Genomic DNA, 17,705 nt, shown 5'->3' with positions numbered 1-17,705 from the left:
ACCTAATAGGTATCGTTGAGCCTGAGTAGTAGGACCCCGTTAAATGTTAACTGTAAATTGTGTAGAGATCTCCTGAATACACCAGCATGGAACACTTCATTGAAAATTTGAAGGAATACATATGATGCAGTATATTTTGAAAGTCAAAAAACTTTTTAAGAAGGAAGTTGATAAAACAATGATAAACAACATTTATTGATAATTTATGCTAATAAAATTTAGTATTTTTGTGTTTGAAAAATTGCTCTACAAATTTAGAAGTGCAATTCTACCTCTACTGGTTTAATAAAACACCTATAAATTATGAGTTTGGTATTTACTCATTATAATTCAGAGAATCGTAAGTAGAGCAAAATCAAGAGGTAAACATCATCTTGAAGCTGACAGATAATCTAACTCTCTAATAGAAATCTGTTTACTATTTATAAAAAAAAAAAATATATATATATATATATATATATATATATATATATCCCAGCCTGCATTTTGAAGGGTGGTGGGAGAATGGATAATCATTTAGTAGTATAATGTCTTATAATCTAAACCTATATTATTATTTGAGAGAGAATTTTATTTTGGTCATACCAGTTTCAGCCAAAATGATGACATCTGAAATATTTAAATACACGAAAACCTTCTGATAGCCTATGGCAATCATTGTCTAAAGGGCCAAAAGAGGAAAAACAATTACTTTTTGTTTTACACTTACTCTCAAATTCAGTATAGTGTAGTTATTAAATGACCATGTGCCTTTTTCTCAAATTGGAAAAGTTTTAAATTTCAAATTGGAAAGATTAAAGAGTTTGTAAGCAAAGCATGCAGTAAAGGAGTCATGATAGCCTTACATGACAAATATAGTTAATTTTTATGACTGTTTTTTTAGCACAGCAATAAAACTTTAGAATGGCATACGTATATCTAAAGTAAAGTTGGAATAATTTATTTTATCTATAGCGTAATTATCTTATTCTATTTATAATGCTAATCTGTACAGAAAGAACTTACTAGCCCCCCCTTAAGTTAAAAACATATAACTAGAATGTTCCATTTACTGTTTTTCAGGTACATTTTCTCACTTCTATATAATACAGCCAAATAGGTGATAGTATCTGGATGGCCAAGAATTGCTTAGGAAACGCATGCAAAAAAACCCTTTCCAATAGAATGGACTTTTTGTAACATATTTTGCATGTAGCTCCAAATGTCTTATGGTTAGTAGAAAATAATTTAGATATGATGTCTAAATTAAACGAATATTTTAATTAGTGTTATCTTTAATTATATGGGCTTCTTAATATGGCAGTAATTGATATATATATCTCTATACATTTTTCTCTGAGCAAATATTTTTCAAATAATTTGCTTATGTGTGGGAACACACATTAGTATTTATTATTTCTCATAATAGTTGCAAATAAAGAAAAGGTAAGCTCAGTATCAAGGTAGTAATAGTGATAGTGTTCATTGATAAACATTATACTGGTAAAATTCAAATATTTTGAAACAAAAATGTATGGTGAAAAAAAAGGCTTACTTTTTCATCCCTTAATTGTAAGCTCTACAGTTAAAGTTAATTGTGCTGGTATTATTATCATCCATTTAAGAGCCAGCCATTTTCTTTCAGATATGAATATTCTAGGGACCTACAACTCAACCCTAGAATTTTAGATATTAGAGGTGTACTTCAAAGGGAGCATAGATTAGGAGATATACCAAGTATCTCAGTCTTCTGATGCCTCTGAATAGACTTTGACCAAACTCTGATAAGTTTTGCAAAATAACTCATGGTAAGCTTAGATGTATTTAAACTATGGAACATGGGACAGTGTTCTTAGATATACAGCTACATTTTTTGGAATATTTTAAAAGGAAAACATATTTGAATATAAGGATAATTATAATATTGAAGGATGTGAATTATTATAATTAACTAAGATTGGCATTTTGTTGTATTTTCTAGGCAATTAAGTTGGAATATTCAAGGTTGGTTAAATTGGCCCAAGAAGATACCCCACCAGAAACAGACTATCGTTTACATCATGTAATAGTCTACTTTATCCAGAATCAGGCTCCAAAGAAAATCATTGAGAAAACATTGCTAGAACAATTTGCAGATAGAAATTTGAGTTTTGATGAAAGGTAATTTGAAAATACAAAATGTTAAGTATTTTATTCACGTGCTCAAATTGCCCGTGTTGTTCTTATAGCTCCAAGTGCAATTTTTGAATATGTATTTTACACATAGACATATTCAATAAGTGCAGCACAAAACTTGACTTCACTTAATTCAGTTGCTTTGTAATTTATTTGTTATTTATAATAATGACTTTTAAAAGTTTAACCCCAAAATAATTTAGATCATTTTATTACATTTTAATTGTGAAACAAGGTACTGAGATAAGCAATAGAAAGATACACAGAAGAGCATAATATAATTTTCACTGGCCTTTGGGGACTAAAAATTTCAGAGAAATAAAGAATTTCTGAACCTCTGCACTATGGATATTTTGGGCCAGATAATTTTTTTGTTTTGGAGGCAGGGGCTATCCTTTAATTTGTAAGATATTTAGTAATGTTCCTGGCCTCTACCCATTAAGTGCTAGTAGTACCCCTCAAGTGGTAACAACCCAAAATGTCTCCAGATACTGCCAAATATCCCCACTGGGAGCAAAATCATCCTTGTTTGAGAACAATTGGGGAAAGTAATTAATCAATATACACAAAGTAATTAAACATCTTCTGACTTAAAAAGAAGGCTTAGAATGGTTAAATGATTTTGGTTTACCAAAAAGTTTTTTCTTAGAAGTTCCTATAAAATTAAAATTAAATTTTAATTTAATCTAGTTAAAAATTAAAATTTAATCTAGTTAGAATAAATACTATTTTAAAAAAAGAAAAATTCAGCCCTCAGGTTAACACCCAAAGTATTGAAGAGTTTTAAAATGTAGAAACATTTATGCTATCTTGGAGTTCATGGTAAACACATTTTAATTCTGAAGTAAATGATTATCCTTTCATGAATGTCTCAAAAATACTGAATTCAAAGTATGTGTAGTAGAGAAGAATGTGACAGAAAACAAAGCATCTAGGATTAATTTCTGCCTCATCATGTGTCTGCTGTGAAATTTAGGATTAAGGTTTCAATGCAAGTAAATGGTTTTGAGCATTATCTGGTAAATACTCAGTAAGTATTGGCTATGACTTTTTATTAGTAATAATGTTGACATCACTTATTTTGTTAAATATAACTGAAGAACTCAGAAATTTTGACCCTCTTTTATCTGGGCTGTTAGTGTACTGTGTTCCAATGAGTATATGCTGTTGAATTTTGGGAAGATACTTATGAAGTACTCACATTGACTTTTCAATCTTCTGCAGTTAGTAGCCCTGGCAAGTAAAAATAGTTTGTTTTGAGAAATCTAATTTCTCTTGTGCTCTAAATATGGAGTAAACTGTATGTGATAACTATAAATACACTTTGGGGAGATTTCTTTAGCAGTGGTTCTGATCATAAAATCTGTTGAAATATTGCCATTCCTATCTGAAAGGATAGGCACATTTTGGATATCTTTATACTATTTATGAATAATATTATGGGGGGAAGTGAGATTTCATGTCTCTAGAGCTTGTGTAATAGAGATGCATTATCAATTTTTTAAAAACTTTCTTTTTTCATGTTTAATAGAACATAATTTTAAATTCATATGTAAATATAACATGATGAATTAGAATGATTGCTTCTGTCATCTTTATATACTTGGTAAATATCCAGTATTGTCCAAAACAACAGATTTTTCACTTAAGTTATTTGAAATTTGTTTCCTCAAAAATATTGCACAGTGATAGTGGATTTCATTTTCATATGTGTTGGGTAGTTTAATTTTGCATAAAACAAAAATATTTTTTTAAGTTTTTATGGATTTTGCTTTTGATTTAGAAATATTTTTTCTTTTATTTGAAGGTGTCACAACATAATGAAAGTTGCTCAAGCCAAAATTGAAATGATAAAACCTGAAGAAGTAAACATGGAGGAGTATGAGGTAATGTGCCTTTTGGGAGGTTGATTGAGGAATTCTTTAGTTCAGTAATCTTTCATTTCAGTATAGCTAATAATCACGTGAAAAAATTCATCATGAAGGGGTGAAGTAACCTGCCTGAGGTTATCATAGCTTCATGTCACAACTTGGTTAGCAGAACCTACGTTCTTAAATGCTGTTTTACAGTGAAGCCATGCTATACGTTCTCTTTGCTTCATATATATATTTTGAGGGGAAGTTAAAAATTTGTTTCAGTCATTGTATGCCTTATGTATTTGTCATTATTGGACAGTGTTGTATGAGGGAGAGCACTCACGTGAGCATTTGTATTGTGCTTGTGCTACTTTTTGTGCACAAAATTCTCTTTGTGTTAACTTTGGCTTTAAAATTAAGTTACCAATTCAAACACCTAGTATTTTGTCAAATTTTTAAGTTTAACTTTCTACATTGTTTTTCCAAAAATTTTTACATGAATAAATTTTAATTTGCATTCATGAGTGCCTTTGATTAGTGATTGGTGGCGTTTGCAAACCTGATTACTTTATATTCCCTTAAACAATTAGTATAATTCACTACATTTAACAGATAAAAGGAAGGATACAGAAAAACATTCATTTTTGATCAAAACTCTTAACTAACCTGGAATACAAGGTAACTATTTTGGTCTACTGAAGAGTGTCGTGAAAAACAAAAACTAACAGAATTACCATAAAAATTATATTGAAATCTGAACATTGAAAACTTTCCTTTTATGATCAAGAAAAAGATAGGGATGTATGGCAGTTCTATTCAACACTGTACTGGAAGTTTAAGCAGTACAGTAAGACAATAAAAATAAAGCAAAAAGTAAGAGATTGCAAAAGAAGAAACAAAGCTTGTTATTTGCAGATGTTTTATATATAGAAAAGAAAAAGCTACAGATAAATTTATTGGAGATAAATAAAGATAATAAGAGAGCTTTGTAAAATACAAATCTATGTCAAATATCAGTTTTATTTCTTTATACCAGTAGCAAATATTCAGATAGAAATTCTTTAAAATGACACCATTTTAGATAATATCCAAAATGATGGTGTACCTGAAAGCAGATTTAATAAAAGATGTGCATAATTTTAGGAGATGTCATAAAGAAGACCTAAGTAAATGGATTTATGTATTGTATTTGGAAAATTTGGTGTTGTAAAGATGTCAGTTTTCCACAGAATGGTTTATTGAAACTGTTCGGTTTCTAACAAACTTCTAGCAAGTTGTTTTATGGAGCTTAATAAGTGATTCAAAAGTTTTATGGAAATGCAAACATTCTGGACTCAGCATTTTTGTAGAACAAGGTAGGAAGGTTATTTTCACTTGAAATCAATATAAGCTATCTTAACTTTTATACTTTATAATAATAATATTATAAGAATGGATAAATTTGAATTATAAGGCAAAATAGAAAATCTGGGAACATAGCCACAAAAAAAATGGACACACAATACATGTCAGAGATACAGGCAGATTGGTTGCTAATTCTGCCCTTGTCTCCAAGATTCAAGTTACATGGACTTGATTTTAATTGTTATTTGCTTCTGCAGTCCCTCCACCAGTTTGCTTCATCAGATTGGATTCTGTATATTTTTATTCTGAAAATTTCTCATGTTTTTTCTAATTGCAGAGCCACTAAATCTTACAGGTATTTACATGACATGTTTTTGGATTTTGTATATCCCATATTTCTTTATCTTGCTCTGAGTCACCCATCAGTAGTCCTTTGCCTGCAAACCAAATCCAGCTCATCACTTGCTTTCATAAATAAAGTTTTATTGGAACACAAGCCATTTGTTTAGATATTGAATATAAGCACTTTCACACTACAACCACAGAGTTGAGTAACTACAACAGAGACTGCATGGCCTGCGAAGCCTAAAGTATTTATTGTCTAACCCTTTAAAGAAGAAGTTACCTACTGAAAACTTCTAAGGTGAATCTAATGATAACAGAATGGCAATTTGAATACTTCCCCCAGAAAAGCTAACTTTATGCTTAAAGATAAATTTTACCTTTATTTGTTATTAATGTCTTCTATCCCGGGTGGCTCAGTTGGTAAAGAAATCTGCCTGCAGTGCAGAAGATCCATATTTGATCCCCAAGTCAGGAAGATCCCCTGGAGAAGGGAATGGCAACCCACTCCAGTATACTTGCCAGGAGAATTCCATGGACAGAGAAGACTGGTGGGTTACAGTCCATGGGGTTGCAGAGAGTCAGATAGGACTGAGTGACCAACACTCAGACCAACACTGTCACTTTCAATAGTATGAAAATTTTGCCTTTTTAAATTAAAATTATTTATATTCAAGGAGAATATATCAATAATTGGCTAGTAACTGGCCTATATGTACCTTACTTTCATTTATTTACAATAACGTGTATAAAAGCTTTCACATTTTTATCATCACTATCTCTTTTAGGTTAATCATATTTTGAATTTTAGTTATGATTTTCCTTGAATCAATTTTTATTAAGTAAAAAAATCTTAATTTGTTTAAAAAAATTGTTTTCTAGAATTGTAGATTGTGAGTTCTGAATCATTTTGTTATATGACATGCTCAATAATTGTGGGTGTTTTGGAGAGGGGCTGTGAAATGCTTCTGTCTTTTTTACCATATCTCAGTTGAAAAGACTACTTAGCAGCCACATTTAAAATTTATCACAAATTTTGCAAAATTAAAAGGTTAAATTTATTACAATATTTCTTATTTTTCTTTCATTTCCTTAAAACTCTGTTTCAGATAACAGTCTTCAAGCTTTGATTCCTATTAGTTAGCTTCATTTACCTTCTACATTCAATGTGATGTAGGTCTATAATAATATTTTTTAAAATGTCGTGTTGCTGCTTTACATTATGTTAGTTTCAGGTGTACAGCATAGTCGTTCAGTACGTTTACAGATAATACTTTATTAAAAGGTATTACAAGAAAATAGCTATAATTCCCTGTGCTGTACAATATGTCCTTGTTGCTTACCTATTTTATACATACTTTACATTTTCTAATTCTGTACTTGTACTGTGCTCCTCCTCCTTTTCCTCTCCCCATGGGTAACACGATGGAGGTTCCTCAAAAAAATGAACATAATCCAGCAATTCTCTCCTGAGTATATGTCTGGAAAAAATTGAAAACAGAAATTCGATAAGATATATGCACCCCAAATATTCTCTGATAATATCTTAATAAACTTTTACACTGAAGAATTTTTGAGAGACAAATGGCCTACCTATTGATTATCTTGCCTTTTAGTTCTGCTATCTTCTAGTGAGATTGTTTAATTTCTCTCATCAGTGTCTACAATTTTTACCTTTATCTTTACACTGACAGGTTTGTATGTAAGAAATTAAAGTGGATTTAGATCTAGTTTATCTTCAATTTTGAACTCTTTGCTTCTGTTAGTTCAAGTAGTTATCATAAAATGTATTTGTAAGTAGTTTTCATTGTAGTTTTAATATCTATATACTTTTAATATTCTTTCACCTACAGGAGTGGCATCAGGATTATAGAAAATTCAGGGAAACAACCATGTATCTCATTATTGGGCTAGAAAATTTTCAAAGAGAAAGGTAAGGCAAAATGGACACACATGATAAAAGCTTAATTCTTGTATTCTATTCAGATGTGATTTCATCTCTTGAAAAGATTTTATTCACCATATATATTTTCAACAAACTTTATTTTACAACTGTCTTAAATTTATAATTGCAAATTGCAAAGTTAATACAAAGAATTCCTATATACCCCATATACAATATATTTTCCATTTGAAATTAAATTTGTAAAGTTAGCATTATTGTCATTGATTTTATCAGCTCTCAGACACTACTGTTGAAGTTTAGAATGAAATAGGTTTAGATCGAAGCCTAGATTTGCTAGGGACCAAAGCAGCTGGTTCCTTCCCTGGGCCTCCCTTGTGGCTCCTTTGGTAAAGAATCTGCCTGCAATGCAGGAGACCCTGGTTCAGTTCCTAGGTCAGGAAGATCTGCTGGAGAAGGGATAGGCTCCTCACTCCAGTATTCTTGGGCTTCCCTTGCAGCTCAGATGGTAAAGAATCCGCCTGTACTGCAGAAGACCTGGGTTCGATCCCTGGGTTGGGAAGATCCCCTGGAGAAGGAGAAGGCTACCCACTCCAGTATTCTGGCCTGGAGAATTCCATGGACTACAGTCCGTGGGGTCGCAAAGAGTCAGACGTGACTGAGCAATGTTCATGTTCACTTTCAAAGCAGCTGGTAGCCAGCAAATGGAATTCTTTGTAGTCACATCCACCTTCCTGTCACTAGCCTTTTTCCTGTTCTTTTTGAGTTTAATCTTGATTGCAAATTAGCAAATGTTTCTAATGTGTCTCTTTTTCTGAAATTCCAGGTACTGTAAAAAATATATCTTTAGAAAACTGATCTCTTGTCTTTTAAATATTGCAACTGTAAATATTTTAGATTGCTTCCCATACAAATTACAGGTGATTTTAAAGGAATTTCTACTTATCAAATTGTTATTGTTACTGAGAAGAAAGGCTTCATATTGATTTATTGAGCACTATAGATTATTAACATATTGCATTTATTTATTATCCATATATTTAATTCATATCCTTCAACATTAATTTACTTGACTAAGGATTTTTTAAGTGCCATGTTTCAAATGCCCTGTAATATTGCCACCAAGTAAAAAGGATATTGATTTCTTTTTTTTTTCTTTTTTATTGTGTATTTTACCTCCACTAGAAGTACTAATGCTATTTTTTTAAATGCCAGCATGGAGTATTACTTCTAGAACTATGCTGTACAAGATGGTGGCTAACGAGCCATGTAGAACAATTTAATTTAATTAAAATTTTTAAAACTTTTCAGTTTCTCAGTCATACTAGCCACGTTTCAGATGCCCGGTAGTCACATGTGACTAATGGCTGCTGTTTTGGCCAGCACAGACACACCACTTCCATTACTGCAGGAAGTTCGATTGAACAGTGCCCCTCTGTTCATTGGGCCAAGCACAATGCCATCGAAATCTTAAAAGTTAACACACAAAAGTAGCAAAGTAGAAAGTGATGTTAATACTTGGAGACAAATTATTAAAGTCCTAGTGATTGTGTACTTCTAAGAGAATTCACTGAATTATCTTATTATATTATCAGCTGAAGTAGAAAATATTTTGATCAATAGCTCTCTTTTATAAAATCATATTTTGGCCAACATTTTATTTCTTTAATAGGAATATTCTAATTTGCTTTAGGATTTTAGAGATTAAGGTTTCTAAGAAAAATATTAATATACCCTTACAATAGAATAGCATGTGTAAAAGGCTTTTCCATTTAACAGATAAACTAGGCTCCAAAGTGATACAATAACTTTGCCAAGGTCACACAGCTGACTAGGGAGAGAAAAATTGAAATAAAGGCCTCTGTGTTCTTATATTATTTAATGAAATAAGAAAAGGACAAAGTGTATTCGTTATCTCAGTAAGAACTAAAAAGATGAAACTTTTTCCCTTGCTCTCTGCATCACTTCTGCATTAGCTTTTCTGAGCTAGCATTTGTTAAAGGACTTAAATAAATTGTGTTTAAATTTCATAATTTACTTAATCTTAAATATATTCTTATTGGTAAAATGAATATTCTTATGGCAAATTTTTATTATTAAATTGGAAATATCAAGGAACATTAGGAAATTAGTGGTTGTGGCAAATAATATTTATCAAATTTTGTAAAAAGAAATGTTAATTATACCACAAATGTAGCGGTTACCATAACTAGCAGTATATAAGATGCTGGCAAAATGCTCTGTCAAACCTTTTTTTTTTAATTAAAACATAGCACTTGAAAGCCATAAATTGAATATTTATTAATGGGCTATTGTTATGAGTAGTGAAATGAAATCATGTTTTTAGGAACTATAATTTTACAGCAGTAAAAATGAAAATTAAAGAGAATCTACCAGGCTACATAGTCTTATTTTATCTTAAATAAGATTTTGGTAACTGGACTGCTGAATTTTATTCTAATTTACTTGAAATGAAAGCACTTTAAAGGCTGATAAAATGTGGAACATTCTGTGTACTTCACTAGAAAATTGGAATAAGTTCATGGTTTCAGAGCTATTCTCAGAGAGATGACTCAGGTCTAGAATGCCAGATATGGATGCCATTCCAGGGAAACCTTTCAGCTGGGAACTTAATGGCTGTAAAAGGAAAGGTAGATGTGCGAGCAGACTAATTCAACTTAGTGGCACAAGACAGCGTTTAATACTATTGTCACTCTCTAAACAAAAAAAGCTTTAGCTGAGACTGTACCCATATTATTTCAAAATAAGATTTCATACCCTAAATTTAAGCAAAAACAAATCCCTGGGAAAAGCTGTTTTCAAAAAATATTTAAAAGAACATATGTTTAATGAAGTAGTTTCAGATGTGTAATTTGATTTGTCATGAATGAGCATGTTTATTTCCCCATAATTCTGCATTTAACGTTTGGACTGTATCATTGACTTGTTTGTGTCTGAGCACCTGAAATTAACAAACAGTAACAATGATGGGCAGTATTACTTAAAGAGTTATAAAATATTGTTTCTGTACAGCATTTCGCTTCTTAGGATGTTGCATTTTTCAGAATTTGTAAGATATGCTATGAGTAGAAAAATTGGCTCATAGGCGGTATCATCTTAAAACATTTTTCATATTTCAGTTATATAAATATACTATTGTTGTTTTAGTCACTAAGTAAAGTCCGACTCATTTGTGACACCGTGAACTGTAGCCCACCAGGCTCCTCTGTCTATGGGATTCCCCAGGCAAGAATAGGTGGGTTGCCATGCCCTCCTACAGGGGATATTCCTGACCCAGGGATCAAACCTGTGTCTCCTTATTGCAGGCAGATTCTTTACCACTGGGCCACCAGGGAAGCCCATACAGATATACAACTGTATATATTTGTCCTACAGCATGTTAGAGGAGGGATAATCATTTTAGAGCCAAATACTATACTGAAATATTTGTGTCATATTCCCTTTTTAAAACTTAGTTTGAACTTCATAAGGTCTAGAGTTATAGCAATATTAAATATTAAACAAAGGCTTAACCCTGTCTGCCTTTTATGTTAGTGTTTGTTTGTATTCCACTAGATTTCCCAGATTTGGAAGCATTTTTTCCTTTTCTACTTCACCCAGCTCTTTTGGATATTCTACTCTCTGTTAATTTTTCTCAATGACTGAAACTGTGCCCTCCCATAGGGAAAAAAAAAAAAAGTGACTAAAAATAGTCATTTAATGAATCAAATGATGTTTGTGATAAGTAACCTGATCAGTCCCTCAAACAGAATGTCATGGTGTTGCTAAAAAAGTAGACTGTTGACTTTCACGTCAGTGTTAATTTTGAATCTAAATGGAAAGAATTAGCAAAGAAGACAAGGGACTCTCTGAATTAATCAGTTTGGCCTTTTTCTCCCAGTTTTTTCTAACTTTCTAGCTCAATTTTTTTTGTTTTTTTTCTTTGTTTTAGTTTTAAAACAACTGTCTACTAGCTTCATATGAGCTGTTGCTCTAGAGATACTCAGGCATACAATGTATCATCAGATGTTTTATTTTAATGTTGATCTAGATAATCAAAATGTAAATATACTTAAAATGTAAATACTTAAAAATGTTTTGTAATTGTAGTTGCCCTTCTTTTACAAAAATAAAATACTGATGCTGTACTTCTTTTTTTTAAGTTATATAGATTCCTTGCTCTTCCTTATCTGTGCTTATCAGAATAACAAAGAACTGTTGTCCAGAGGCCCATACAGAGGACATGATGAAGAATTGATATCACATTATAGAAGAGAATGTTTACTAGTAAGTTGAAGGCACACAGTGTGTGTTTACTCTATCATATTGTTTTACATTGGGCAATGTTTTAGACTCATGTAAATGACTATAAATTCTGATGGCCTAATTGTCGTGATGATGTCTGTCTTCTGGGTCTACTTCCTTGAGGTGGGAGAATACACTCAATCCTTTATCCCTTCTTCTTTAAGAATCTTAAATTTTACAGATGATAAATAAGAAATGTTCTTAAAATGAGATCAGAATAATTAATTTTTATATCTAGATTTCTTCTCATTCTACCATTCCCTTTTTTGATGCAGAAGAGGTGCTGAATGGTATGATAAATTATCATTATTATTACTCCAGAAAAAGAATAGATTTTTCTGTTTTTTTAAAGAGTATATTTGGTGTACATAATGTTAAATAATTCATTGTAATATGAAGTTTTTTTCCATTTGGTCATTGAAATTTTTTCCTCAAGTATTTTTACTGTGTATGTGCTTAAATATTGTTGTTATGAACTTAAATATTTTCAGCAGTTCTTTTTCCCCACCAGTTTACTTTCTGGATATCTAGAATATTTTGTTAATGTTTCTTGACTTTGCTTATCTTTAATGTAAAACCACAAATTCCATCTTTATACTTTTTATGATTAGATTTCATTTAGCTATTAACGTGACTATAGATTGTGAACCTCTAAGTCATTTTTTTTTCTATAAAATACATAAAGGTATGCAAGAGTATATCATTTTTAAGCCAATATAGGTTACTTGGTTTACATGTACTTTAAAAAGACTTTCAGTAGGTTTTCTGAAATGTTTTCTTTCAGTAGAACTGCGTTCAGTTCAGTTCAGTCACTCAGTCGTGTCCGACTCTTTGCGACCCCATGAATCGCAGCACACCAGGCCTCCCTGTCCATCACCAACTCCCAGAGTTCACTCAGACTCACGTCCATCGAGTCAGTGATGCCATCCAGCCATCTCATCCTCTGTCGTCCCCTTCTCCTCCTGCCCCCAATCCCTCTCAGCATCAGAGTCTTTTCCAATAAGTCAACTCTTCGGATGAGGTGGCCAAAGTACTGGAGTTTCAGCTTTAGCATCATTCCTTCCAAAGAAATCCGAAGTATATGTTAATTGTAGTCTGCATTATGTCTTCAGAATTTTTGAATGGCAACAATAGAAGCCTGTGATTTTGTTATTTTTCTCTTAGCTGATTTTATTGCATTTGAATATGTTTTAAGACTTTAATTATTGATGGTTTGTATCCATCAAGGATGATATTCTTAATTTGTTGTTCTTTAGTCATTAAGTCATGTCTGACTCTCTTGTGACCCTGTAGACTGTAGCCCGCCAGGCTCCTCTGTCTATGGAATTCTGCAGGCAAGAATACTGGCATGTGTTGCCATTTCCTTCTCTAGGGTATCTTCCCGACCCAGGGATCAAACCTGCATCTCCTGCATTGGCATGCAGATTCTTTACCTCTGAGCCACCAGGGAATCCCATTCTTAATATGGTCAGTTTCAAAAGGTTTTTAATCAATGCCCAAGAAGGAAGATCTGAATTATATTCAGGTTCATAATTCATGCATTGAATGAATCAAAGCACTTTTTAATGTAAAACTTTGCAGTGTTGGAATATTGAAATATTTTGGTAAACCTCTTTTAAACATAAACACAACTAAAATACTGTCTACCATAATGGTAGACAGTGTTTATATTATGGTAAACAGTGTTTATCATTTTATATTAGTAAGCCAGCTGCATATATTGTTTCATATAGGAATTTAAATGAAGCTTCAAGAGAATTTTAGTGTTCCTTTTAGGTGTTTTCTTTTTTCCTTTTTTAGTTTTTTTTGTTTTGTTTTGCTTTTTTTGAGAATTTACTGAGTATCAGATTCTGAGGGATACAAAGATAAGAGCCATTATTATATCCTAAGAGAATTCAATCTGGTGAGAGATGTATACAAGTAATTTTTATATTTCAGAATAAGTATTGTTGTGAGAAATACACAACATAGTATGTTTGGAATTGTTGGAGAGAAGCTTAAGAAATAAGATAAACACTGATCTGTATCCTGATGGATAAATAGGCATTTTGTGCCTTGTATAGAAGGGGCAAGAAATTCTAGACAAAGGAATATCATATGAAAAGACATGGAGAGTGTACAACAGAAAATGAAGATAAGTCTATTGTGGCTTAGTTATGAGGAACAAGTTTAGGTGGAAGTGATGAAGCCAACAGTGTTTGTTGATGTCAAACTGTGTAGAAGCTTATGCACCATTCTCATGAGTTGGTTGTAAAGTTGGAATAAATTGGGCATAATCAGTTTTGTTTTTAGAAAATAATTCTGGCAGTAGTATACTTGAATATGGACTGGAATGGAGTAAAGATTGAAACAAAGAACCCTAGGAAAGATAAGGAAAAGAGGAAGAGTCTCTAAGAGGTACAGTATGAAAGAGAAGTTATGTAAATGGTAAAGGAGATGATCGGTAACGATTAGATGAGTGGGAAGAAGAAAATAGAGGCATTAAAGCCTCATGACTTACTAGTTCTGTTCTGTCTTTGGCTTTGGGGACTCTGAAGAGGATGAATAAGGCTGGTTTTGGACATAACTATGCTTAAGTTGTTTCTAGGATCTGTTTTGATTTAGTAAACATAATATCAAATTCAGAATAATAATGTCTTTGAATGCAAATTGTAAAAATTACACTATACACTTATAGGCTTATCTAGTTTAATCCTCTTAGCCACTACGTGAGGAAGGTTATATAGTATGCCATTTTTCATATAAAGAAGCTGAAGCTAGGAAATTAGTTGTCTGCTGACTGTTAGATAATTACTTAGTGGCTGAATTGGACTTTTAGCATAAGCTTCTACAAAGTCAAGATGAATTGCACAAGAATGTCATAAACCTAAGAAATAATATGATTTTTATAATTTAAATTATTCTTAAAATACGAAGATTATTTAAAAATCATACTTTTCATTCTGTAAACGTGAGATTTCAGACATAAACGTCTTATGGGCAGGTGGGAGGGAGGCTCCTGATGGAGGGGATGTATGTATTCTTATAGCTGATTCACATACACAACATTGTTAGAGCAATTATCCTCCAATTTAAAAAAGTGTTTTAAGTCTAATGGCAACCCACTCCAGTGTTCTTGCCTGGAGAATCCCAGGGACTGGGGAGTCTGGTGGGCTGTCGTCTCTGGGGTCGCACAGAGTCGGACACGACTGAAGCGACTTAGCAGCAGCATCCCTGTATCTTTTTTCTATCTCCCATGTCTGTATTTCTCATCTCACGGATTTCTTTCTTCTATTTAATTAGATGTCAGCATGCTTGGCCTCTGCTCCAGCCTGCCACTTGTTTTTATGAATGAAGTTTTACTGAAACATAGCCCTGCCCAGTCATTTACATATGACTGTCTTGGTGCAACAATATTAACATAGACTATTGCAACATAGACTATATAGCCCTCAGAGCCTAAACTATTTCGTGTCTTGTCCTTTACAGAGAAAATGTTACTGATCCCTTTATTGTAACAGATTGTAAGCTCCATGAGAGTTTTCTTATTAATCATTTGGGTACCCCTGCAACTAAAGCAGTTTCTGGCACATGGCATGTACTGAGTAAGAATATTTTGAAGAAATAAATGATTTAATTGATTACCTTTATATTTTTGTATCAAGAAATATAACAGTCCCTGTTCAGTTGACATTTATGGAAAAGATGAGTTTTTCAGAATTAGTATAGAATCTGACTTTCTTTGCTTTTAAAATTACTTTGATTGCTTATCATATTTTAGAGTTGGGGTAATTCACCTCTGGACAATTAATTTAAAAATGGTTCCTATAGTGATGATCAAAGTAAAATAAACTGAATATGAACTTTAAAAACATGACAACACTATTTCTCTGACTTTTTTTTTTTTACTCTTATTTCTGTAGTAACATGCATATCCTTTTCTAAGGAACTTTGCTCGCTCAATAAGCTGAGGTTGCCTTTTCTAATTTCCATTTGTTCTATTAATGTTTGCAAACATGCTTATTATGTTGCCTTCATTATTCTGAGATATTTTTATTTAATTGAAAAAAGAAACAAACCTGTTTTTTTTCTCTCTCTCTCTCACTGCATTAAGAAATTAAATGAGCAAGCTGCAGAACTGTTTGAATCTGGAGAGGATAGAGAAGTAAACAATGGTCTGATTATCATGAATGAATTTATTGTCCCATTTTTGCCCTTGTTATTGGTGGATGAAATGGAAGAGAAAGACATACTTGCTGTGGAAGATATGAGAAATCGATGGTGTTCCTATCTTGGACAAGAAATGGAATGTAAGTTGAAACAATGCTAGTGGATTCCTGAGTTGTTGGGATTAAAAGCTGTTAGAATTAGATGTTAGTTATCATTTTTATATTCTGTGACATTGTTACATTCACATGATTTTTTTTTCTTATTTACAAACTAAGCTGTACATACTGCTGTTGCCATTCATGCTTTACTTCTTCCTTCTAAATGGCAATGATTTTGCATGCTTTGAAACAAAATATCAGCTGCCTACTCTAAATTAATAAATCTTGTTGAAGATAATTTGTCTCCCTGTCAGTTTTTAGTTATATCTGATTGTTTGTATTTGCAGCAAACCTCCAAGAGAAGCTGACAGATTTTCTGCCAAAGCTGCTTGATTGTTCTACGGAGATTAAAGGTTTCCATGAGCCGCCTAAGTTACCTCCGTACTCCACACACGAACTCTGTGAGCGATTTACCCGAATCATGCTGTCCCTCAGTCGAACTCCTGCTGATGGAAGATAAACTGCACATACTCTCCCTGAACACACTGTATAAAAGTTTTTTAGTTCTTAGCCCTTGCCTTCCTGTCACAGGGTGTGCTTGTTGCTGCTATAATTTTTAACTTTTATTTTAATAACTGCAAAAGACAAATTGACTCTACAGACTTTAGCCAGACTGCAAACAATAAAGCTGAGAATCGCATGGCGCTCAGACTTTGTTTTAACCAGAACTGATGTATGATTACCAATCCGATTGATTTTATTATGGCAAAACCATGCTTTTGCCACTTTTCTGTTACAGTATTACTTTGCTTTTATCTTTTCTTGATCTACAGCTTTCCATTCAGTCTGGATCCTCCGTGACTATAGCCATTTAAGTGTTCAGCACTGTGTACAATACATAATATTTGGTAGCTTGTAAATGAAATTAAAGAATAAAGTTTTATTTATGGCTACCTATGTGTTTGTAAGCAGGTATATTATATATTAGTGTATTTTTTTAGTTATATAAATGAATTTTTTCCTGGGGATTGTTTATGGGTGATTAACAGATTAATCCAGACTTTTAATTTTGCTGTAATGTTAGGACATTAGAAATTTACTGAGTATTTGATACTTAAATATTATATCTATATTTTTGACTAAGTTGTTAAACTTAGTATGGCACCTAAACCTGTTTTGAATTCAAATCAGGTTTTAACTGAAGTGAGCAGCTGATATTTAAGTCAACGACACTGAAACTTTTAACCTTTTCTTAGATTAACCTTTAATTTTTTTAATGTATTTACATATAATATAGCAAGGTGATTATTCCAAGAGATAGCAGAAAAAAAAAGTACTTGAATAAGGGCTATTTAATAGTGAAACTTATGAGAACTATGAATATGTATATATTATATATATATATATATACACACACACAGACACACACATACATACACACATACACACACACATTCTTCATAATGGAGGACGGTGTTTGCATTATATAATCATTCTATTTTTGTAAATTGTATACTACTTTAATTGCAAATGTTCTCTACTAATCAATGCTGT

General features: G+C 32.1%; 1 protein-coding gene across 5 annotated transcripts in view; it reads left to right on the top strand.

Moving 5' to 3' along the window:
• Positions 1-17,104, top strand: part of USP25 (ubiquitin specific peptidase 25) — a 160,853-nt gene extending 143,749 nt beyond the window's left edge. For all 5 annotated transcript variants that reach the window (XM_070367620.1, XM_005898177.2, XM_070367615.1 and 2 more), the window contains 6 exons: positions 1,961-2,139; positions 3,962-4,040; positions 7,550-7,629; positions 11,763-11,886; positions 15,998-16,193; positions 16,499-17,104. In XM_070367620.1, coding sequence (XP_070223721.1) covers positions 1,961-2,139; positions 3,962-4,040; positions 7,550-7,629; positions 11,763-11,886; positions 15,998-16,193; positions 16,499-16,671 — 831 coding nt within the window. In that variant the 3' untranslated portion in view covers positions 16,672-17,104. The remainder of the gene's footprint in view (positions 1-1,960; positions 2,140-3,961; positions 4,041-7,549; positions 7,630-11,762; positions 11,887-15,997; positions 16,194-16,498) is intronic.
• Positions 17,105-17,705: the final 601 nt, after the last annotated feature.

Source organism: Bos mutus, chromosome 1 (genome assembly GCF_027580195.1).
Source record: "Bos mutus isolate GX-2022 chromosome 1, NWIPB_WYAK_1.1, whole genome shotgun sequence".
In the NCBI taxonomy this organism is placed as follows: domain Eukaryota; kingdom Metazoa; phylum Chordata; class Mammalia; order Artiodactyla; family Bovidae; genus Bos; species Bos mutus.
Note: the sequence above shows the minus strand (reverse complement) of the source record. Positions and strands in the feature narration are given on the sequence as shown.